Source organism: Propithecus coquereli, unplaced genomic scaffold (assembly GCF_000956105.1).
Source record: "Propithecus coquereli isolate 6110/MARCELLA unplaced genomic scaffold, Pcoq_1.0 Scaffold10, whole genome shotgun sequence".
Classification (NCBI taxonomy): Eukaryota; Metazoa; Chordata; class Mammalia; order Primates; family Indriidae; genus Propithecus; species Propithecus coquereli.
The window spans coordinates 6,084,997-6,108,403 of record NW_012133858.1 but is presented as its reverse complement, the minus strand read 5'-3'; the positions used below and the strand labels follow the sequence as shown (position 1 = coordinate 6,108,403).

At 46.6% G+C, this 23,407-nt stretch overlaps 1 protein-coding gene across 1 annotated transcript in view; it reads left to right on the top strand.

The window, feature by feature from the left end:
* Positions 1-23,407, top strand: part of ITGB5 (integrin, beta 5) — a 111,417-nt gene that overhangs the window by 46,265 nt on the left and 41,745 nt on the right. Inside the window, exons 6-8 of the mRNA XM_012641596.1 lie at positions 11,626-11,787; positions 13,247-13,342; positions 15,424-15,513. Coding sequence (XP_012497050.1) covers positions 11,626-11,787; positions 13,247-13,342; positions 15,424-15,513 — 348 coding nt within the window. The remainder of the gene's footprint in view (positions 1-11,625; positions 11,788-13,246; positions 13,343-15,423; positions 15,514-23,407) is intronic.

The following is a 23,407-nucleotide window of genomic DNA, read 5'->3' as shown; positions in this document are numbered from 1 at the left end:
TTCTGTCTTCTGCCCATGAGCTGTGCCGTGGGCTTCACTGCCCTGCTGACAGCTGCTGTTCTGGATGAGAGGTGGGAACTGGCTGAATCACAACTCAGTATTGTCAACAAGGTGTGGGTGAGAGTTTGCGTTTCTTCTTACCCTCTAGTGTAAGCCAGCGGTGTGCCTGCTTCTGCCTCTGTCTTAGGTGTCTGCACACACTGGCGGCTCCTTCTAGAATCATCCCAGGGAGAGGTTAGGAGGGCCCTCTGGAAACTCTGGAGGCTCTGTTTCCATACCTGATGAGAGCATCAGTGTTTCATTTCAAGTCAGGGGCTCCTTCTTGCTTTGAATGTCCATTTGGGAAAAAGGATAGGAGATAGGCATTTATTTGCCCTCGGGCTCTCCTGGCCCTGCTCTCTCCCCAGCCTCCACCCGTGGCCTCTGCGTTCCAGCCACCATGACCTTGCGTCAGTTGCTCTGACTCATGTGAGGCCCTTTGCACATGTTGTTTCCTCTGCTTGGAATTCTGCTCCCTGTATTCCTGCTTTTCTTTCTTTCTTTTCTTTTTCTTTCAGTAATAGACTTTATTTTTTAGAGCAGTCTTAGGTTCACAGCAAAATTGAGTAGAAAGTACAGAGTTCCCACAACCTCCCCCGAACCCAGCACACACGCAGCCTCCCACCGTCAACATCCCACACCAGAGGGGCATGTTTGTTACAGACGTGAGCCAGCGCTGGCACACCATTGTCACCCACAGGCCATAGTTTGGGTTAGGGTTCACGCTAGGTGTTATACATTCTGTGAGTTTGGACAAGTGGGCAATGACATGCGTATCATGCAGAGTAGCATACAGAGCTTCCCTGCCCTGAAAGTCCCCTGTGCCCCACCTGTCCATCCCTTTCTTCCTCCCTCCACACCTGCTTTTCTTTTACTGTCTAATCTGTGGCTATTTAAGTTTCAGACCTTAGCTTAATTGTCTGTCAGAGAAGCCCTCCCTGACTGATCATCCCTACTAGGTCAGGGTGCCCTGGCTCCAGGCAGGCCCTTGGTCACTTCTGGCCCACTTGTCATCTTACTGTTACTTGAGCCATTATTTGAATGGTGTCTGCCTCCCTTTGAGACAGTGAACTCTGTGAAGGCAGGGGCTGTGTCTCCTTTCTCACCACCATACACCCCCAGCACCAGGCCCACTGCCTTGCACGTAACACGTCCTCATTAAACATCTGCTGAACAAACAGGTGCCTTTATGCTTCTGAAGTCCAGGAATACCCAGGTCCTTCTGGCCCCAAGCTCGTCCCGTCCTGCGTGGGACGTGTACCCTCCCACCCACCAGGCCACCTCCACGTGATTTACAGTGCTTCATGCAAACCCATTAAAGCAGAGCCAGAAGCACTGTTACTTGGTAATGCTTTCCAGTTCAGAAAGCATTTATTAAGTGCCGACTTTTTCTTATCTTGAGAAAACTTAAGAAAGATGAGATAAAGTCCCTGTCCTGAGGGATTTGATTTGAGCCTGCAGGTCCACTAGAAGCTTAATAAAACAACCTGTTTGCAAAAATTAGACTGAGCCATATGAAATTATTGATATTTAACTATTAGTGATATTTGATATTTGCCTATTGATATTTTTTCCTACAAAAAATGAAAAATTCATATGATTCAACCTTACACGAATACATTCCAAAATCCCCTTCAATTCAGATGGGACCGTACCACAGAACACACGTTAGAAATGTTCTACTGGAGATCCATGGGGTTTGGGATCAAGACAAATGTCTCTGTCCTGAGTCACAGGCCAAGATTTCTTTTTCCCCAAGGAAAGAAATACTACATTTTTGCCCTCATTAAATTTAACCACAGAGCATATTTTTTTGAAAAGATATTTCATTGTGAAGTATGATGGAAGCAGGAAAAACAAACTACAAATGAGAACATGTTTATTGTTATAAAGGGATGGAAATATGCCTGAATGTCAGCATGACTCAGGAAGCCAATCAGGGAGGCATTAAGAACTCCTCTGTCCCCAAACTCAGATCACTGGCTGGGCAGGTCAGCCCCTTTCTCTTCCTCCTCTGCCCTGAAACCTGTCCTCTCTCTCAGTGCTTGCCTGAAAGGTTAGGGTACAGTGTTTGTGATTAGTTTTGAAAGTTTGTTGGGGGCTTGCTGTGTGCAAGATGCCGTTAGGTGCGTGAGGGATGCACAGTCGGAATAGCTGCAGCTCCCGTGTCCGTGGACGTCACTCCGGCTGGAGGACTGAGGGGTGCGCACGATCTGAGGTACAGCCAGAGTGTAGACCCCAGGGAAGCTTTGGCTCCTTCCGACCCAGTGGTTCAATGATAGTGTCCTTCTCCCTTAAGGGTTCACCCTGGCCTCTTGGTGCCCTGTGACGCTCTGATGCTAATGATGCTATTGATCACCGCTGGCTGAATGCTTTTGAGAGCCAGGCTCTGTGCCAAGCACTTAATGGGGCTTATTTCACTTACTCCTTTGAAGGTGGTTTTACTATCTCCTCTTGAAGAGGAAACAAACCTAGAAAGGTTGAATAACTTTACAGAGGTCTTATAGCTAGAAATGGCAGAGCCAAAGATAGAAACCGTACCCACGCGACAGTGTGGCTTAACCTTGACGTTAGAGTGGCTGCTGTCTTTTGAAGTCACATAGGAACGGAGGAGTGGGAGGGGAGCGCTTCCAAAGAGAGCAGAGTCCTGGTCCAGGGAAGCATCACAGTTACCCAGGTGACCCAGTTCGCCAGCAGTAGAACGGGACTGGATCAATCCTGGGGACGACAGTTCGTGTGCCACTTGTCTCTGGAGCTAAGAGTTTCTTCTTCATCTGAAACAGTTATAATGTGGCTCTGCCGGCCCTTGGCATTTTCCAGGGAGGTCACTAGTACTGTCCCAAGGTCAGAGTACTCACGGAACCTGGCTCTTTGTGTGAGCGTGGTTACCTTTGCCCTTGGCTTCCCCGTCTGTAAAATGGGAGCTCTGATATCTGGCTTCTCATTCCTAGTTGAGAGGGCATCTCAGAACCACTGGCTCTGCTGTCTCGGCTCTCACAGGTACACTGAGGCAAGACACTGGTTTCCACGTGGTGGATCCTCTTTGGCGGACAGCGCATGTGCCTGGTGACTCTTCAGTGACAACTGGGTCTATGGGCTGTGTTGACACCTGGACTCCTTCCTTTGGACAACCGCTAATTTTAATTAGACAGATTGACCCTGAGATCGGAGACCTGGAAATTTAAAGCTAGTGTTTCTGTCCTCACTGGACCTGTTCCCTGGGATGGCACCTTTATTCTAGGACTCCCTTGTGTTGGAACACTGTTTTCCAGAGAGAGTATTGTTGTGTCCGCAAAAGCAAGCCCAGGTCCACAAGCCAGCCCACGTTCAGGCAGGTACCACCTGTGTTTTCTGAGCCAGCTGAGTGAGAGATACCAGCTTTCCTCAGGTTCCCAAGAATCAGCGGTCCAGGCCTTCCCCTGCACTGCCCCACGGGGGATCCTTGAGTCTGCCTCTTTACTTGTCACACTCTGCCATAGTCCATGTGTGTAAACAAGTCACCGCGAAATGGATCTGGGGGTCTGCAGGCTTTACACGAGCCAGTCGAAGATTCAGCTACCAAACCCAGGCCGTGCACTCCAGGCCAATGCAGAGCCTTGCAGGCCACTGTCCCAGCCTGCTTCCTCTCTGCAGGTCACACCACGTCCAGGGAACTGTGTCTGCCTCTGGGAGCTGCATTTAAGACACAGCAAGAGAGTAGAGGGGGGTGAGTGGAGGGTGCTGGGTGTGGGAACCGTGTCCTCCAAGGAGATGAACTGTGGGAGGAGGCATGTTAACTGCCCTCGGATAGCATTAGAGCAGAGGGGATAAACCCTTCTGGCTACTCCAGGGCATGTGCTAGGGTAGCCATAGGGAAGCAGGTTGGAGTCCAAGGTAAGGAAGAATTTTCTAACAAGAAGAGCTGCTCGGCAGTGTGGTAGAGTAGGGTGGAGGGTCTCTTCCCACATGGTGGGTGCCAGAGAGAAGATCCCTGCACACTGGATGGGAGGTTGGACAAGAACCTCTGGGGTTCCTTCCAAACTTCAGGTACTACATATCTCCTCTAAGTCTGTTTTTCTACCTAGTAACCTACCTATTGGTGCTTTTGTCCTGTAATAGCCCCTTCGAGCCGGTCTTCTCTGGTTCTCAGCAGCGCACCCTCTAAGCTGCATCTGTATGTAGCCACCATGACCATGAACTCTACCACACATGCTCATTTTGTTTGCTAAGCACTGCTTTCCTTGGGCTGGTGTCTAGAAAATCTCTCCCAGGCTCCCGTTAGCTTTTCATGTGGGTAAGAGTCCAGGTGGGGTGGGGAAGCTGTTCACAGAGACCCAGGAACAGGCTGTGGAGGTAGGGAGGGAAAGGATGGAAGCCTGTCCTTGGTCCTTAGAGTGACTGTCCTCCTTTGTTAGACCTTGCAGCCTCTGAGTGTGACTCCTTCTAACCCCCAGGAACCAAATTGCCCTGCAGGCTGGAAGCTTGTGTCCTCAAACTAGTGAAAAGAAGTCCTCCAGCCCCTAACCATTTGTTCTCTCTCCCCCAGTCCCTAAGCCCTCTGGGGCCAGCAAGTCTGTTTTCACTCTTGGGAGGAGTCAGTTTTTTATTTATTTTCTCAAAGACTGGGAAGGGCTGGCCTTCCATCCATTCCTGCTTCTCCTTTTTATGGACAGCTGAGAGTGAGGTCAGATTATAAGGAATTGAGGGGAGGAAATTGAGGCAATCAGTCTGCTAGTCTAGCAAAAGAGAGAGACGAGTGAGGAAAGTTTGGTGGAGTAGCCAGGTCAAGAGAAGGGTCATTAGAAGTGGGCCATGAGCGTATTTTTAGGCACATGGGAAGGAACCAGAGGAGAGAGTGACTGATGGAACAAATTCTCCAAAGAGGGTGGGATTTTCAGGCCTCTGTTTCCTCAGGGAGGGAGGAACACTCCTTCCTTTGGGGCAGTGAGATCAGGGAGAGCCCAGGAGGACACACCAGTTTGTTTATGATGGAGAGGAGGGTGCAGACTGAAAGTCATCCCAGGGCTGTGCAACCAGACACCCTGAGATCCTGGGAATAGGTGAGGAGGGAAGTCCTCTTACCTACCTCTCTGAGTGCCTGTGTGCATGCGGACCTGCATTTGAAACACACTCTGGTGAATTTGATACAGATTTGACAAGTGAACGTAGAAAAGTTAAGGGAATCTCAGTCTTGGCCAGACACTGGGCTTCTTGCTTCTGAATCCAGTGCGTTCCCACCCCACACACCCCTGCCATCTTCATCTGAGGCCTGACCTCTGTCCTGTGTAATGAAATCAGTTTTGTTTGCATTTTAGTTTTACTCAGAGACATGGAGAAAAGTTTAGATGAATAAATAGATCTCCTTTTACAAATTACCTTCTTAAAAAGAGAATATATTCAACATATGCAAATTTAGAAAGTACAGATAAGCAGACAAGAGATAAATCACCCATAACCCTACAGTCCAAAGATTGTGTGCTTCTGAATTATAGACATAGGTAAGACATTTTCAACTCCATGGAAATACTGATGGCAATGGCTATCGGTTGTTGGCTATTTACTGTATACCAGGTACTGGGTTGGGTGCTCCATGTGTATCATCTTATTTAATTCTCTTGACAATTCTATTTTATCAGTGCTGTTATTATCTTCCTCTTATAGATGAGGAAGCTAAGATAGAGAAAGAATAACTTTCCCAAGGTCACAAAGACAAGATGAAGTAGACATGGGCCGAGCCCAGATTTGCCAGACACCGAAACCCATGCACGCAAATTCTGTGTGGCTGCTGCTGCCGGAGGAAAGAATATTTATAAGTGATATTTCCAGTACATTACCTACAATCAGTGTATTCGTATAATTTATTGTATTTAAATGACTTTCTGAGCAAAGCAAGGCTTTAAGAAAATAGCTTTATTAAAGTATAATTGATGTACAATGAAGGACATATATCAAAAGTGTACGGTTTGACCAGTTTTGTCATATATATGTATATACCCCTCTGGAACCATCACCACTATCAAGATAATGGACATATCCCTTCACTCCCAAAAGAGTTTTGTTCCCCTTTGTCTTTCTCCCCCCTTTCCTCCTTCCCCTCTTACCCCAGAATTTGCTTCCTGTCATTACACATTAATCTGTATTTTCTAAAATGTTATATACAGTATACACTCTTTTGTCTGGCTTATTTCACTTGGCACAGTTAGTTGAGATTCATCCATGCTGTTGAGTGTGTGTGTTCATTCCTTTTGTTGTTGAGTAGTATTCCACTGCATAGCTGCACAACAGTTTATCCATTTACCTGGTGATAGACATTTGAGTTGTTGCTAGTTTTTGCCTGTTATGAGAGCTGCCATAAATGTTCATCTTCATGTCCTCATATGGATGTATGCTTTCATTTCTAGGTCAGTATCTAGAAGCAGAATGGCTGGGTCATATGGTAGGTGTTTAACTTTTTAAGAATCTTCCAAACTGTTTTCCAAAGTGCATATATTGTTTTACATTCCTACCAGCCCGGTATGAGGGTTCCAGTTCCTATACATCTTCATCAACATTTGGTATGGGCAGTCTTTTTATTTTTAGCCAATTTAATAGGCTGTAGTAGAATCTCATTGTGGTTTTGAATTAATATTAATACGAGGCTTTTGCATTGGTATGCAATAACTCATATTCTCTGTAACAATTGTGTAGCCTCACACATCAAGTAGTAAAAGGAGAAGAGAAGAAATGTAAAGATTATTACCAGTCCTAGAATATTATAGATTGATTCCCTAGTCCCTTTTATGTGCTAAATGCTTTAATATAGTCTGTCTAAACCTAGCACCAGCCCTGCAATACAGGCTTATCTCTGTTTTACAAAGTTGAGGCCCAGGGAGGTGAAGTGGCTGACTCAGGGTCTCATAGTTAGAGCAAAGCAAGGATTTGAACTCAGACTCCTTTGTTCCAAAGCTCACATACTCTGGCCCTCATGCCATATTCAATTGGTAGTTCAGTGTTTTCTTTTTTAAAAAAAAATCCATTTTCCCACTATTGCTTCCTACCCCAAACATGGAATACAGAGCTTAAACCTTCAAAACAGATAGCTCTGCCAGCCAAACAGGCAGTAAGGGAAATTATTTTTAATGCAAATACTCTGTGAAGTCACCACTCACAAAACCTCCAAGCCTGAAAGGCTGGGTGAATGAATAAGCATGTCTTGACCCCTTTGCTGCAGCCCAGCCTCTGGGCCAGATTTGTTAACACCACTTACATAATGAGAGCCCACTTCAGAGAAAACAGAATTATTGTTATTATGCTGTAACACTCCTCACTTGTGGAGTGATTTCCATTTCAGATGCAACCTTTCATTCAACAAACATTGATTAATATTTGGGATCTGGCAGTCACCAGTTGAGAGCCTACCATGAACCAGGCACTTTATGAATTATTAAATATCTCATTTATTACGTGTGTAGCCTCCTCTCCCTATATGATTGTGGGCAAAAGTCCGGTCATCTGAATCTGGCTTCCCTGGCCCTTGCTAGTTGAGTGGGCTGGTTACTTCGTCTCCCTGAACTCCAGTGTCCTCGCCTGTAAGATGCTAAGGTTGCACTTCACAAGGGTTGCAGTGAAAATTCAGTGGAATGATGGAAGTTCTCCATATGTGTTAAGTATTATTATTCCTGTTTTACTGAGACGAAAAAAGCTTTTGAGGGGTTGGATAATTTGGGCAATTAAGGGCAGCAACAAGATCCAAATGCCCATCGTAAGGCACCCAAGTTCCATATTGTTCTGTCTGAGTGCCCACCCCCCTGTGGGTCCCCACAAGACCCTTGAGAAGCTGGTATTGAGGAAACAAACAAAGCCACGTTCAGAGCCCAGGCTTGCAAAAGTCATGCCTGCTGTGAAAGACAGTTTGAAATATAATGGGAAAGAGGAAAAAAGATTACCCATAAATAACCCCAACCACATTATGGTGTATTTTGTTCTCTTAGTAGAGTTATGTTTGTTTTTTACATAGTTTGTAATCACACTGCAAATATAGTGCTGTATTCTTTGTTTTCACTTTATATTATACATGTTTACACATAATGCATACTTTTTATGAACATAATTTCTAATGGTGGTAGAGGAGATATCTCAGTGTACTTACCTTTTCTCGCATAATAGGATATTCACGTCTTTCCCTTTTTCTCACTATTAACAAAAATACTGTTGTGCATATTTCAGAGTACTTCTTGCGGATAGGCCCTAAAGTAGAATCACTGAGTCAAAGATATATATATTTACTAAAGGATTTTTTAAAGTCGGGTTTATTGAGGGATAATTTATGTAGAGTAAAATTTACCCTTTTTAGATGTAAAAGTCTTATAGCCACTTCCACAATTATGATAGAGATTATTTCCATTTCCTCAGGAAGTTTTCTAGCATGCCTTTGTTATTGGTCTTTTCCTAAATACCTTATGAATGGAATTAGACAGTAAGTTGCCCCAAGTCAGGTTTACTTAGTACTTTTGAGATTCATCTCTGTTGTGTGTATCAGTAATTTGTTCCTTTTTATTGCTGAGTTACATTTCGTTGTATGGATATACTGCAATGTGTCTATCTGTTTGCTATCGGATGGACATTTGGATTGTTTCTAATTGTGAATAAAGTTGCTATAAATATTTGCATAGAGGTTTTTATATGAGCATAAATTTTCATTTCTCCTGGGTAAATACCAAAGAGTAGTACTGCTGTATTGATGGTAAATGTATATTTAACTTCATAAGAATCTGCCAAACTGTTTTCCAAAGTTGCTGAAACGTTTTGTATTCTCACCAGCAACTATGAGAGTCCCAGTTGCGCTATGTCCTTATCAGCTCTTGGTATTATCAGGGATCGTTTGCTTCCCATCCAGATAGCTGTCTAATGGCTATCTCATTGTGCTTTTAATTTGTATTTCCTTAATAAGTAATTATGTTGAGGATCCTTTCACGTACTTATTTCCGTTCATATATCTTTTCTGGTGAATTGTCTGTTTAAATCTTTTGACCACTTTTTTTTTTTTTTTTTTTGAGACAGTGTTTTGCTCTGTCTCCCAGGGTGGAATGCAGTGGTGCCATTATAGTTCACTGCGGCCTGGAACTCCTGAGCTCAAGTGATCCTCCTGCCTCAGCCTCCAGAGTAGCTAGGACTACAGGCATGGGCCACCACACCAAGCTAATTAAAAAAAAATTTTTTTTATAGATGAGGTCTTGCTATGTTGCCTAGGTTGGTCTTGAACTCCTGACCTCAAACAATCCTCCCACCTCAGCCTCCCAAAGTGCTGGGATTATAGGTGTGAGCCACCACGCCTGGCCATTTTGACCACTCTTTTCATTCAGTTTGTTTTTTTTAATTGTTGGCCTATGAGAAGTCTTTATATATTCTGGATACAAATTCTTTATTATATTTTTATTTATTGCAAATATTTTCTCCCAGTCTGTGCCTTGTCATTTCATTTTCTTAACAGTATCTTTCAAAGAACAGAAGTTTTGTTTTGAAGAAGTCCAATTCATCAATTTTTTATCCTATGAATCATCTTATCTAAGACATCTTTGCCTATACCAAAGTCACAAAGGTTTTCTCCTATGTCTCCTTCAGAAGTTTTATAGTCTTAGGTCTACTTTTAGATCCACTTTGAGTTAAACTTTATATGCAGTGAGAGGTATGGATTGGGTTGAACTTCATTTTTTTGCATGTGAATGTCCAGTTGCTCCAGTGGCCTGTGCTGAATTGACTGTATATGTGGGTCTATTTCTGGTCTCTCTGACCTGTTCCACTGATCTGTGCGTCTAACCTTTTGTTAGTGCCACACTCTCTTGTTATCGTAGCTTTGTAAAAAGTCTTGACCTTAGAAACTACGTCTTCCAACTTTGTTGTTCTTTTTCAAAATTGTTTGGCTAGTCCTCATTGTTTACAATTCCATATAAATTTTAGAATGAGTTTGTCATTTTCTCAAAAGGACCTTCTGAGTTTTTAATTGTGACTGTGTCAAATCTATAAATCAATTTGTGGAGAAATGATATCTCAACACCATTGACTCTAATAACTATAAAAATGATATCTCTGCCTGTTTATTTAGATCTCTGATTTTCCTTAAGGTTCTTAATACACTTTGTCAAATTAAAGATTGATCTTCTACTTTCTTGCTAGGGTGTTTAGCACATGGCTATAGCCTTGTGGATAGCAGAGCTGCACTTTTTCCTGCAAAAAACCCTGCTGGTTTACACTCTCTGATTGTGCTTTATCTCCCAAGTATCTGGCTCCCTCTTTTCCATATTCCATGACTTAAAATGCATTGCTTTAGCTATTTAAAAGTCTTAAACTCCTTATCAAAATATAATATACACACGGAAAACTTAGGTGTAAGAGTACATCTCAATAAATGTTCACAGAGCTCAAGGAACATTACGATGCCCTGGAAGCCTCTTTGTGACTTCTCCCAATTCTGCCAGAAAGGGGGACACTGTGCCGCCTTCTATGCCATAAAGTTTTATCATGGCTTAGCCTTTCCTTGCCTAAGGGACCTTCTAGGTTTCTTACTCCAAGTCCCTAAGCTGTGCCCGGCTTCCTCGTGTGCTCCTTTCCCGTCTGCTGTTGCTAGTGCCTGGAATGTACACCCCCTCTCTGCCTTCTCCCTTTTCACTTCTAATTCCAGCTTCCTCAAAGTGTCTTCCTCATCCTTTCAGCTCAGCTTAAGTGTTATCTGTGCTGGGAAGCCTTTCCCTCCTCCTCCTCTCCCTGGCTTCTGCTGACATTGCATTTCCTAACTCGTATCATGGTGTATGGAAGTTTCTGCTTCCGTGTGATTGCAAGCTCTTTGAGGTCTGGAACAAGCTTTTCTGTGGCCCCAGGGCCTTCTATGGTGCCTGGCATGCAGTAGGAGATCAGTAATTGTATGGTGGGTGAATGTTGAGTGTCCAGGAAACTGATCCCCAAAAGGTTAATGTCTTTGCTCACAATAATGTCAGTGCTCACTGGCTGCTTTTCAAACTCTCTTTCCCCTTCATGTTGCTCTGACTTCTTGTGATTTATTTTTTTATTTCCATGCTGCTAGAATAGATGGCAGGTTCTACCAAACCCTCAAAACACAGACTTGGTCATTTGAGTGCTCTGTTCTGAGTGACTCATGTCTCATGAGGGGACTGATGTGTTCACTTAACCATCATCTTAGAGAAGTGCAGCCAACCAGAGCGTGTTGATGGGGAGGTTGGCGGGGGCGGGCATTAAAGGTTGTTCTGGGGAAGGCATTAGGTGAAACTGAAAGGGGAAGCGCCCAAGAGAAGCAGCCCTCAGGTATAACTGAAAAGAGCAGGGACAAGTGTGATAGGCAAGAGAGAGAGGGTTCCATGCACATGGGCCTGTGTAGGCAAAGCCTTGGAGATTTGTCTCCGTGTATCTAGGGCTTCCCAGTTCCAGGCTGTGTCTCTTCCAAGCCTCTGTGGAATCCCTCCCCAGTGGTTTTATGAGTGTGCCCCAGGTATGCACGGCAAGGGGAATGCCTCTGATTCAGACCTTGTTCCCTGGAGATGGGCCAGTGCCTTGAATGATGCCCCAGAGCAGGCTTGGGCAGGACGACTTTGTACCCATCCACCTTCTGTCCCTCAGGAGAAGATCGGCTGGAGAAAGGATGCATTGCACTTGCTGGTGTTCACGACGGACGACGTGCCCCACATTGCGCTGGATGGAAAATTGGGGGGCCTAGTACAGCCACACGATGGCCAGTGCCACCTCAATGAGGCCAATGAGTATACTGCATCCAACCAAATGGTGAGGACCAGGGACTGGGCTCCCCAACACCCCTCCTGTGACCCTGCCAAGGTCCAAGTGCTCACCTGGCCGTGAAACCTTCCTGTGGCCCTCAGTGCTGGCCAGCTTTCTGATAATCACTGGGATTGGGTTTCATTATTCCCTCTTCTCCAGCTGAATGTCCAGAACCCCTCATTCACTGAGAACATTTCTCAGCGACTTCTGAGGCTGGTTCATCTTTCTGCCATTGTACACCTAAAGGGGGACTGCTTAGCTGGGGGTAGAGGTGACCCAGGGGAAAAAGGGTAGCTCTTATAGGGGAGAGGGGATCCTACAGGGGGCTGGAGACTGTGCTCCTCCAGCAGTCACAACTGAGACAGACGTCATAGGGCAAGACTTGCCGACTTCTAGAAATGGGCTCCCTGAGGGGATGAGTTCCCCGTCAGTGTCAGGAGTGGGCAGAGGCGTCCTGGATGGAATGGGAGGCACCAAGAACCTTCTACTCCCAATAGTCTATGACCACAACTATGTAATTTAAAAGAATTTATGCAAAATTTCAAACATATATAAAAATAGACCAGTAAGAATGAACCCCTAAATACCCATTACTCAGACCCAGCAATTACCAGGATCTTGGCCATACTTACCATGCGATTTTTTTCCTTAAAGGATTTACACCCTTTTCTTTCTCAAATCCATTCTGCTTTCTGGCTGGAGAGGAATTCTTCTCAATTTTCTTTCCTAGACAAACCCATTTTGTCCAGTTTCAAGAGGTGGTCAGTGCCAAGCCTTCCATATTATCCAGGAATAATGGAGTCTGGAAAAAAGACTATAACTGTAGGAGCTCACCTGATGAGGATGCCTGTCCCCATTATCAGCCCTTGTAATCCTCAAGGACACCATGAAGCTGCCCCTCAGCCTCCTCCCTACCTACCCTCTCTGCACTCCCCACCTATGGCCCAACTTCTACTCTGGGGTCGGCAGCCTCTCTGCCCGTTCTGAGCCAGGAGCAGGACTCAGCAGGCCTGTGGGGGACGTTGACAGGCCCAACCACTGGCCACAGGAAAGTGAAATAGGGCAAGGAGGTAGGGAGAAGAAGTCTTAGGTAACAAGTGCTGGCGGCAGACGGTAGGATGTGGTGGCTGTTCTCTTCAGGGCCTCCCCACTCGTCCCATCCCTGCTGGAAGGATGGAGACATGGGCCAAGCATGGAAGGCCTCCCCTCATCTCTTCTCCACACTGGAGTGGGAGGAGAGGGGAAGGGAATCTAGTTTGGTGGGTACCAGAGTGTCCTTCCCTTGAGGGTCTCCCCAGTTTCTCAGTTCAGGGCTGCTGATGGAGCTTGGTTATAAAGGGGCTTACGGGGCCTGGGAAAGTACTTTCCATGGCAAGTGCTGAGCTGCTGAGTATGCGTTGGAGCCAGGTGCTAGGCTCTCTGCCTGTTAGAAGTGTTACAGCCTTGACTTTTGCCTTGGCCCTAGGACTATCCGTCCCTTGCCTTGCTTGGAGAGAAGTTGGCAGAGAACAACATCAACCTCATCTTTGCAGTGACAAAAAACCATTATATGCTCTACAAGGTATGCCAGGAGGGAGGGAAGCTGTGGCCTGACTCTGGGGCCGTGCTGACCCTAAGGTGAATGTGAGATTAGAACGTAGGTGGGGTGAAGCGGGGGTGAGGAGTGTTTACAGACCTACTCTACGTGGGGGAGACTCAAAGGAGGGGTGGACTATAGCCCTGTCACGTGTCTAATTTGACCCTGAGAAAAACCTGGAAAATAGTATGAATTCCCATTTTTCAGTGATGAAATAGAACCACAGAGCGGCCCACTCTAATAGGGAAGGAAAATATAAAATGAAAATATGCAGAAAGAAAAATAAGGCATCTATCAGGCTACACTGCTAATAGCAGTGTTCCAGAGCTTTAGGCCTCAGCCTGCAGAGTGTGGGAGGCCGTGGGCCAGTCCGAGGAAGGAATTCACACAGAAAACAGTCAATGTCCTGAGTGAATAAAGCAGTCTGTGTATGAATCTCTTACACCTGAAGAGACTTTTCCTGGGTCATCCCATGAACCATCATTAATTATATTGTGGCAAATTTGTACCTATTGGAATGAGGTGTTTCATGGAGAATTTCATCTAGTGTGCATTTGAGGTTTTATCTGGTGATACCAGGTATCCTTTTTCTTTTTTTTTAAGAGGGTCTTGCTGTGTCACCCAGGCTGGAATACAGTGGTGTGATCATAGCTCACTGTAGCCTCAAACTCCCGGGCTCAAGGGATCCTCCTGCCTCAGCCTCCTGAGTAGTTGGGACTATAGGCACATGTACTATGCCTGGCTCATTTTTAAAATTTTTTTTTTTTTTTACAAACAGGGTCTCACTATGTTGCCCAGGCTGGTCTCAAATTCCTTGAGTGATCCTCCCACCTTGGCCTCCCAAAGTACTGGGGTTACAGGCATGAGCCATCACACCCTGCCTCATGCGCCATTGTTATAAACTCTCCTCGTGAGAGTGCTTTCTCACAACACAGACGAATCACATTTTGAGCTAGAAATCTCCTCTGGGTGCGTATGTAAGCTAAGAGTAAAGCCTGGCTCAGCTCTGACATCCTTTCAACTGAGAGCTTGTGAGAACTTAATCTGGGGTCCCTCTCTACCCCCCACCCCCAAGCAGCCAACCCTGGTTCCCTCTCCTTGCTCTTAAATACCCACAAAACAACCTCTGTCTGTCTGTATTTTTCTATTGCTCCTGCCTGAGTTTATCACTGATAAGATGCCAGTTATAGCATCTTGAGTTCTTTATCTTCCTTTAGTCTGAGTCAGTTTCAGAAGATGAAAACAAGGGAAGAGGATTGTTTTTCTCTTTTTGTTGAGGGGATGGTAGCAAAATAAAGCCCATTCATTTACAGATAGCATTTTTAGAGGGGTCAACTGCACAGACTGTGCTGTGGTTCCAGATGTTCCAAGTGGGGAGAAATCCACCTTGGCTTAAGCCATCCTTCCTCAGACCCAGTACACCTTGCTCAGGGAGGAGGCCCTTCCAGTGCACCGCAGGCTGAGGGTGGTGGCTGCTCCTGCCACTGTTATAAGTGACACACTCGGGTTAGTGCAGGTGAAGAGGGAAGGCAAGGACTTCAAGGCTGCCCCTTTGCCACAGGCTCACTCAGGTATCTGGAGGTCCTGGTGAGGGTTGGGGAGTGCTTTCATATCTAGGTTCCCTTTTAAAACAGAGGCCGAATCTGAGACTTTTGGAAAAGTCACCCTTTTCACTCCTGCTGAGCAGATGGGGCGCATCGTTGATGCTGAACCGGGAATGCCAACATAGACCAGGGAGAGAGGGCAGGAGCTGCGGACCCCAGAGGATACGCTGTCAGAGAGTTGGTCAGGACACGCCAGAGGGGAGAGGTCTTAAGACCCACTTGGGGGAGAGACCTTGTCAGCCCTTTCCTGTCAGGTCTGTGGGATGGATAGTCCCCAGCCTACTGCAGCTGGTCTCCTGGGCCAGTTCTTGCATTTCCCGGTAGCATCTTCTTCAATTTACGGTGCCAGAGAGTGGCAGAATTTAGTGCTGGAGCCTTTCCTATTCCAGCTCGGTAGAGCAGTGTTCACTCTGAGGGTGTAGAAGGGCAAAATGGACTTATTTCTTTTCTTTCTTTTTCAAGAATTTTACAGCCCTGATACCTGGAACGACGGTGGAGATTTTACATGGAGACTCCAAAAATGTTATTCAGCTGATTGTCAATGCATACAATGTAAGTCACCAGCTTTTGTCCCCACTGCCACCTCCATTCCTCCCACTGCCACTGAGGCCCGGAGCTGGTGTGCGCTCAGGTTACAGCACCCTGTGCTGGTGTGCTGGACCCCGCTCCCCCGGCCCCCTGGGTTTGACATCTTCCTCCTTCACTCAAGGTCAGGGTGGAGAAGGTCATCCTGCCTGATGCGCCTCCCCTCACCTCTGCGACCTCCACTGTCATCATCAGCTGAGCTCAGTGAGCCAACACACGGCTCATTCGGACTCAGGCCGGCTTGGGTTCAGACCCTGCTCGTGGATGGGTAGTGGTGTTCCCCACCATCCAGTTGCCCGGGCTGAGCATGCGCCGCATTCCCTGCGTAAGGGCACCGAGTGCCCACTGGGTCAGCACCGTGAGAAGTGAGAAGCGTGCGCGCTGACCTCCCCTCCCAGGGGCCGGGCGGTGGGAGTTCCTCGAGCTCAGGGAGCTCAGCTCAGAGCTGCAGACTGGCCTGGGAGAGAAGAATCCAAGGGGAATCAACATTCAGTGTTTTGTGCACGTACTTGGGGCGGGTTCTGATCAGGTGCTTTCAGAGGGACCCCGAGTGGGCCTGTTAAATTCTGTGCTGTTGTAACTCGTCCTGTTACTTGGCCCTAACACAGCCAGCGTGAGCACCTGTAGACGTGGGTTAGGAGTAACCGCCACATCCCAAGCCACGGAACCACTTCCCAAGCCTTTCTCCTTCCTACCCTCCTTTCCCTCAATTCCTAACACCCAAGAAGTGCTTGGCTCAGGAGAGTGGCACACTCGACCTCCGTGCTGGGAAGGGTGTGCCCTCAGAGGTCCCTTCTCTCCTCGGCCCCATATGGTGTCACTTCCAGTGCCTGCCCACCCCAGAGGGGTCAGGTCATTTCCAAACTGGAGTTCAGAGTCCATCTTCCTGTTAAAACAAAGTTGTATATAGACTAAGTATGCTTTAAGTAACAGCCCTAAACTTATATAAAATAGGTTTTTGTGGGCCCACCTGGGAACCTTACTAACCAATATGACATCATATCTGTGAGAAAAATCACCTTGCTTTCCCAGCAGTGACTGCTTTGCAAGTGAGCACTTGGAACCCTGCTTTTTCCAGTGTTGATTTTGTCCCCCTGCGGATGTGGCCCTGTTTTGAGTTACAAAGTACTGCTCGGCTAGACCAGGGCCACTAGGTAATGATGTCCCTGTCACTGGGAGAACCCCAGAGCTTGGGGCGTGGCCAACGCTGCACTTAGTGTCCCAGAGCCTCTGTGTCCAGAGGCGGCAGGTCGCGCAGCAGTGAGGGCCTAGGGCTGGTTTTCCCTCCCTTCTCCACCCCAACCTTCTGTTGTAGTTAAGGGTCCTCTTCCTCTCACAGATGCTGATACTCCTGGAACTTCCTGTTGAGAGAGATGGAAGAGTCCCTGCCCCTCTCCACCGCACTCCCCATGTACTCACGTCCTCTTTTCTGACCTCTGGCCTTCAGGTCCTCACCAGATCCCATGGCCTCCTCAGGACCCAGAGCCCAGTGAGACAGGGTCCCAAATTCACTTTAGACTCTAGTGGTTTTCAGATTTCCACAGTGAGTAATTTGGTTTGCATTTCAAGAAGAGGGAGGCCGCATGTGCCCAGTCCTGTGGCACCACAGACCTGCTGAGATGTAACATGAGGAGAGTGTTGAGAAGCAAGCGAGTGTGGGGGGAGGGGCTGGGCCTGCTGAAGGTCGAAGGTCCTGTCTTTCCCAGGGCTCCCCACTGTGAACCTCCTGGATCTCAAGCTCTGAGCACTGAACTGTACCCTGTGCCGCTCTCCCCTTCCCTCTGAGGATGCTGGGGCTCGCAGACTCCTTGGGGCAGAAGGGTACTGCTGCTGGACCCGTGTTCGTGAGTGGGGTGACCACAGCTTTCCTCCTGCTGAGTCAGGGCCTTGGGAAGAAACTGCTGACAACAGCCTTGTCCTGGGTCCTGGGGCGTGGTGTGAGGACGTTCTCTGGAACGGAGCGCTCCTGTCATTTCCTCTCTTAGGTTCCCTCCAGAGCTCAGACCCCTGAGCGGCAGGCAGACCTCTGGGTTTCCCCCAAGAGCGTTTGCTGGTGCAGGCCCAGGCCCTCTGCTCCTGGCAGCTTTGATGAAGCAGAGCATCGTGACACACAGTTGCATAGGACCGGCTGGATGCCACGGGAGCCGGAAGGCACTGGGCCCAGACTGCGTGTCACGTGGCTGAGTGGCTCAGCATGTCCATGCTCATGTTGGGACCACTGAAAACCAGGCAGCAGAGGCATTGTTACTGGTTCCCTGGACTGGATCTCATAAATGCTTCGTGGTGTTCTTTCTCTGAGATATGTGCCATTGCCCTGAGCAGGGTTTGTTATATGTAAATTAATTTTCTTACTGGAAATCTAGGGACCCAGGGTCAGGGAGCAAGAGGGGAAAACACTGTCTGTGTGGTGGGCAGAGAGCAGTAGAGGAGCCCTCCCTCTGCCAAGGACTAGGCTGCGGGAGTGAGTACAGAACATGATCTTTCTAGGCTAGAGCTGCATTTGGAACCTAAAATAGATCCCCTGAGAAACTGTGGGAACGTAGCTTTACTATAGCTTGACTCTGTGCGTTAAACTGGTCCCCATAAGAAAATATGAAGTGAAGCGTATGGCTTATGAAAAACATTTGAAACTCAGCTCTTAAAAATGAGTGATTACTAGAATACGATCAGTAATAAGTATTTAGGCTGTGCGTGGTGGCTCATGCCTGTAATCCTAGCACTCTGGGAGGCCGAGGCAGGAGGATTGCTTAAGGTTGGGAATTCGAGACCAGCCTGAGCAAGAGCAAGACCCCATCTCTACTAAAAATAGAAAAATTAGCCAGGTGTGATGGTGCGCACCTGTAGTCCCAGCCACTGGGGAGGCCGAGGCAGGAGGATCACTTGAGCCCAGGAGTTTGAGGTTGCTGTGAGCTAGGCTGACGCCACAGCACTCTAGCCCGGGCAACAGAGTAAGACTCTGTCTCAAAGAAAAGGAAAAAAGTATAAAATTTTTAAAAATTTAAAAATAATTATTCAAATTCAGTGGGAAATTTTAAAAAGCTCATTGAAATATGATTAACAAACTATACAGATTTAAAGTGTATAACTTGATAAGTTTTGACACATGTATACACCTGTGAAACCATCACCACCATCAAGATATTGAACATGTCCGTCACTCCAAAATGTTGTGACCCTTAGTAATTCCCTACTTCCACCCCTCCCTTCAGCCTAAATTTAAAAGAAATATATTAAATATAGAGATGTGAAACTTCAAGGTGTTTGGAGCGAAGTCTTGTTGGTTGAAGCCATGTTGGGGTTTGTTGGCTGTCTGTATTGATTAGAACCTGTGATACTGTGGTATCATAAGAAATATATATATATTGATCTCTGTCTCTACTTCTCGATATAAAGCTCCTAAAACCCTTGCAGATAGGGGCACTAGGAGAATTCTTTGCTTTCATATTTGGTCTTTGGCCCTGGTTCCTGACTCAGAGCTCCCATGACCTTTGTAATTTCCTGGGTCGTAGAAGCATCTTTTGTTCTAATAAAGTAATTCTGGGTGGACTCCTGGATAACCTCAAGGTGGGGGCTGGTTTCCAGGGGAACCAACATGTAATTCAAGGGTTGGACCTTTTGGCCCCACCCCCTGACCTCCTGGGAGGGGAGAAGGGCTGAAGGTTGAGTTGATTACCAGTGGCCAATGACGCGATCAATAATGTCCATGTAATGAAGCCTCCATGAAAACCCGACAGGCCTGGGTTCAGAGACCTTCGGGATGTGAACAATGTGGAGGTTCCTGAAGGGCCGCTCTCCCAGAGAGGGCACGGGTGCTCTGTCCCCTTGCACATACCTTGCTCTGTGTATTTTCTTCATCTGCTTGTTCATCTGCATCCTTTACACCTTTCATCAGTGTGTCAGTAAACACGTTTCCCTGAGTTCTGTGTGCCATCCTAGCAAATTGCTCAAACACGAGGAGGTAGAGGGCACCCCGATGTAGACCCAGTCAGTCAGAAGTATAGGCGACAACCTACTACTTGTAATTGGCATTGGAGGGAGGGGGCAATTTTGTGGTACTGAGCCCTTAACCTGTGGGATCCGATGCTCTCTCTGGGTAGGTAGTTGTTAGAATTGAATCTGAGGATCCCCAGCCAGTGCCTGCTGCTGAATTGCTTGGTGTGTGAGGACCTACCTCCACACATCTGGTGTCAGAAGTGGTGTGTTGAGTGGCATGTGAGAGGACAGAGTAGGAAAAATGGTTTGTTTTTTCCTTCAGAAAACCCGTCTTCCTTGCCGCTGCTTTCCAGCCAATAGAAAGGCCCAAGGCTGGGCTGCAAGCTCCTTGCACTTGTCCTGGATTTTTTTTTTTTTTTTTGAGACAGAGTCTTACTCTGTCACCCCAGGTAGAGTACAGTGGCGTCATTGCAGCTCACTGCAAACTCCAGTGCCTGGGCTCAAGCAATCCTCCTGCCTCAGCCTCCTGAGTAGCTGGGACTACAGGTACGTGCCACCATGTCCAGCTTTTTCCTGAATTGGAGCCCAGCGCAGGCCTCCAGCGTGTGTGGGGTGAGCTTTGGCCAGCAATAGAGGCTTCGTTAGCTCTGTTCACCTGCTTCTCTGTCCAATCACGGCTCTGTCTGCACTGCAGTCTCTGTGTCACCTGAGCATCTGAGCAGCATGTTGTGCATTTCATGAGTCATGCAACACATGACTAAGTGTGGGTGTTGACTTCTACCTCCCCTAGCGTGCTGGCAAACGATCTGTGGGGACATTCTGAAAAGATTTTGGTCGGAGCATATGTAGCAGATGAAATGGCTGTGGTATTTGGCCGGGCCGAGGAGGGAGCAAAATGGAAAGGCTGTGTTTGATTTACTGTCGTGTAGAATGAAGTCTGGTGTACACATCTTTCGTTGTGTGAAATCTTCGACTCTTTGATTTATATATTTTTTCTTGCCGTGCCAAATTTTTCATTGTGAGAAGTCACCACATCCTCCCGAGGGAGTGGGGCAGTGTGGTGTTTGCTCCGTGGTAGGTGCTGGTGAGAGGTTCTCTCCCAGAGCTCAGTGTGGGCCCAGGGGCCCCACGTACAGAGCATATGGGCATCGTGTCGCACTGAGAAAGGGGAGGTGGGACTCAAAGAGAAATCACAGGGATCTCTTTTCAGGGTGGGAAGGAACAGAATGAGCCGGAAGCCACTGGAGTTGCATGTGGAGGGTGACATCAGAAGCCGTGGCGTATTTTTCCCATAGCAGAGCACATGTTTCTCTTTTTGGTGTTGCCATGAAGTCTGCTCCCGCCCACTCCACAGCTGGCCCGACTTAAAGCAATTGCAGATGTGACCTAACCTGACTAGTATTTAATAGGCTTTAAACTTCTGACATTCCTGACATTGTCTCCTTTTTCTACGTGAGGAGTGAGGAATCGTCTTCAGGGGCAAATGTGGTAGGAGTTAATTGGATTTCAGGAGTCACACCTGAGAGTCTTCATGTGTAAGAACTGCGTTGCCTGTGGCTTTGATCCTGTTACATCCTGTACTTCATACATTCATTCATTCATTCAAGAAATACATACTAACAGCCTAATGTGTGGCAGACATCACCTTGGCTACACCTTGGCAGTAAAACAGTAAACAAAACGCAGGCCTGCTCTCCAGGACTCAGTCTTTTGGGGGAGACTGACCCTTATAACCAGGACACAACCTTGTGATCTCTTTCCAAAGTCAGAGAGCTGGTTTCCAAAGAAGGAGTGCGAATCAGGCGTGGGGTTGAGGAGCCCACAGGAGGGATAGAGAAGGCCTGCATCTCGTCCTGCCTGCCTCTGACAGCTGAGCGACCCTGGACAAGGCCTTTCTTTGGCCTGCTTCCATAAATGAATGGTTTGAACTGAATCATCTCCACGGTTCCTGCCACCTGTAACATCTTGAGAGTTTCTGATTCCAGAGACTCTGTGGGGAACAGGAATAATACAGACTTAGATCAGAACACAAGGAGTCTACGGCCTGAGCAGAACATAGGATTCCATTTCCTTCCCATGATAGTTGCCGGTTTGTGGAATAGGAGCCCTGGTTTCTAGTGCTCTTTCTCCCTCTACCAAATCCCCCGTTAAGGGTTTCACGTGGCAGCTCCGGCAGATCTTGATGGGGAGTGTCAGTGCTTCCTTCCAGTGTTTTGTTTGTGAACCATGGGGTCCCCACACTTCAGGTGACTGCTCCCAAATAATTTTTTAAATACCTTCAATCTGCCTAGCTCTTTTATGATACGCTGTTTTATCTCATCCTCATAGTTATTCAAAATTATAAATATATATTTTAAAATTTACCTTGTCTTTAAAGAAAAAAAAGTTATGCCCCTTAGCATAGCTGTCATTAAAGCATCCATCCTTCTCTCCACCCATTCATTCACTCAACAAGAGATTGTACTAAGTCCCAGAGAGACGTGTGATATGGCCCTTGGAATTCGCAACGCAGTGGGGAAGACAGATCTGTAAATAACGAATCATATTGCGCAGGAAAGTGCTGTGTGTGTTGAGTGGTGCTTTTGTGACCCTTGGCCAGCTAAGGCTGGCACTTACAAGAGGAAGTGGATTTAAGAAGGAGGGTATTTTTAGAGTTGTAGAAGCACTTAGACAATTTGTTGCAAAGGGAGAGGCTATTTTTTGCAGAGAATATTTTCAACAAGCTGTTAATTTGCTAGGAAAACTGCATATTTTACTTATTCAACTTTAGCACTACATGCTCAGCAAAAAAAGAGAAAAAAAGAAAAGAAAGAAAGAAAAGAAAACTTCTAAGAGCAAGAGGCAAGTCTGCCTGCCATTCTGGTCAGCAGCCGTACCCCCCAGACTGCACCTGAGAAGGGAGCGGGGCTGAAGGGCGTCAGCTGAGGTTGGGTTCAGAGCATGTCTGTGCTGTACTGTGTGTTTAGTGTACAAAATGATCGTTGTTTTTAAATTTTTGATAAATTATGACCCCTAAATATAAGCCAATTATTTTTTCCTCAGTCTCCAAAGTGGCGTCTTCCTTAGAGATTTTCAAGGACAGTTTTTTAAACTAATAGATGTATAGAAAATTATACAAACTTTTTGCAAACTAATTACACTTGAGTATCCAGCACCCAGCTCAAAAACAGAACATTTCCAGCACCAAGAAGGCCCCCCTGTGTCCTCTTCCATCGCTAAGGGTAACCATTAATGTTGCCTGTTTTTGAATTTCATATAAATAGAATAATATACTAGATATGCCTTGTGTCTGCCTTCTTTCTGGCAATGTTGTATTTCTGAGATTTATCCATGTCATTGCATGCGATTGTATTTTGTTCCTTCTCATTACTGTATGGTATTCTACAATGTGAACATACCACAGTTTTTTGTTTTTTTTTTTTTTACCCCATTCTACTATTGATAGGCATTGGAGTAGTTTCCAGATCCTAGCTATTACAAATAATATTTCTGTAAGTATTCTTGCCCGTGTCTTTTGGTGACACATGCATTTCTGTTGGGTAAAACCCTAGGGTGAATGCTAGGTCCAAGGTGGGCCTGAGCTTCAGTGGATACTGTTTGATGGTTTTCTAAAGGGTTATGCCAAGTCACACTCCCCCAGCGGAGTATGAGAGCCCCTGTTGCTCTCATCCTTTGCAACACTCTATGTTTTCAGTTTTTTATTTTTTTCTCTTTTGATGGGTAATTTTGACTAGATTTTTGTTTCATTCACTCTCTTGAGAATGTAATCCACACATGAAATTGGATTCTCCCGTGCAGTTTCAAACTCATGAATGTAGCCCTCCCCTGATGGGGCTGGGTGTGAGCGTGAGGATGACAGGGTGGCTTCCTGGAGAACGTGCCCACTGGGCTGACTCTGAAGGATGGTGAGGAGCTAGCTGGGGGAGAG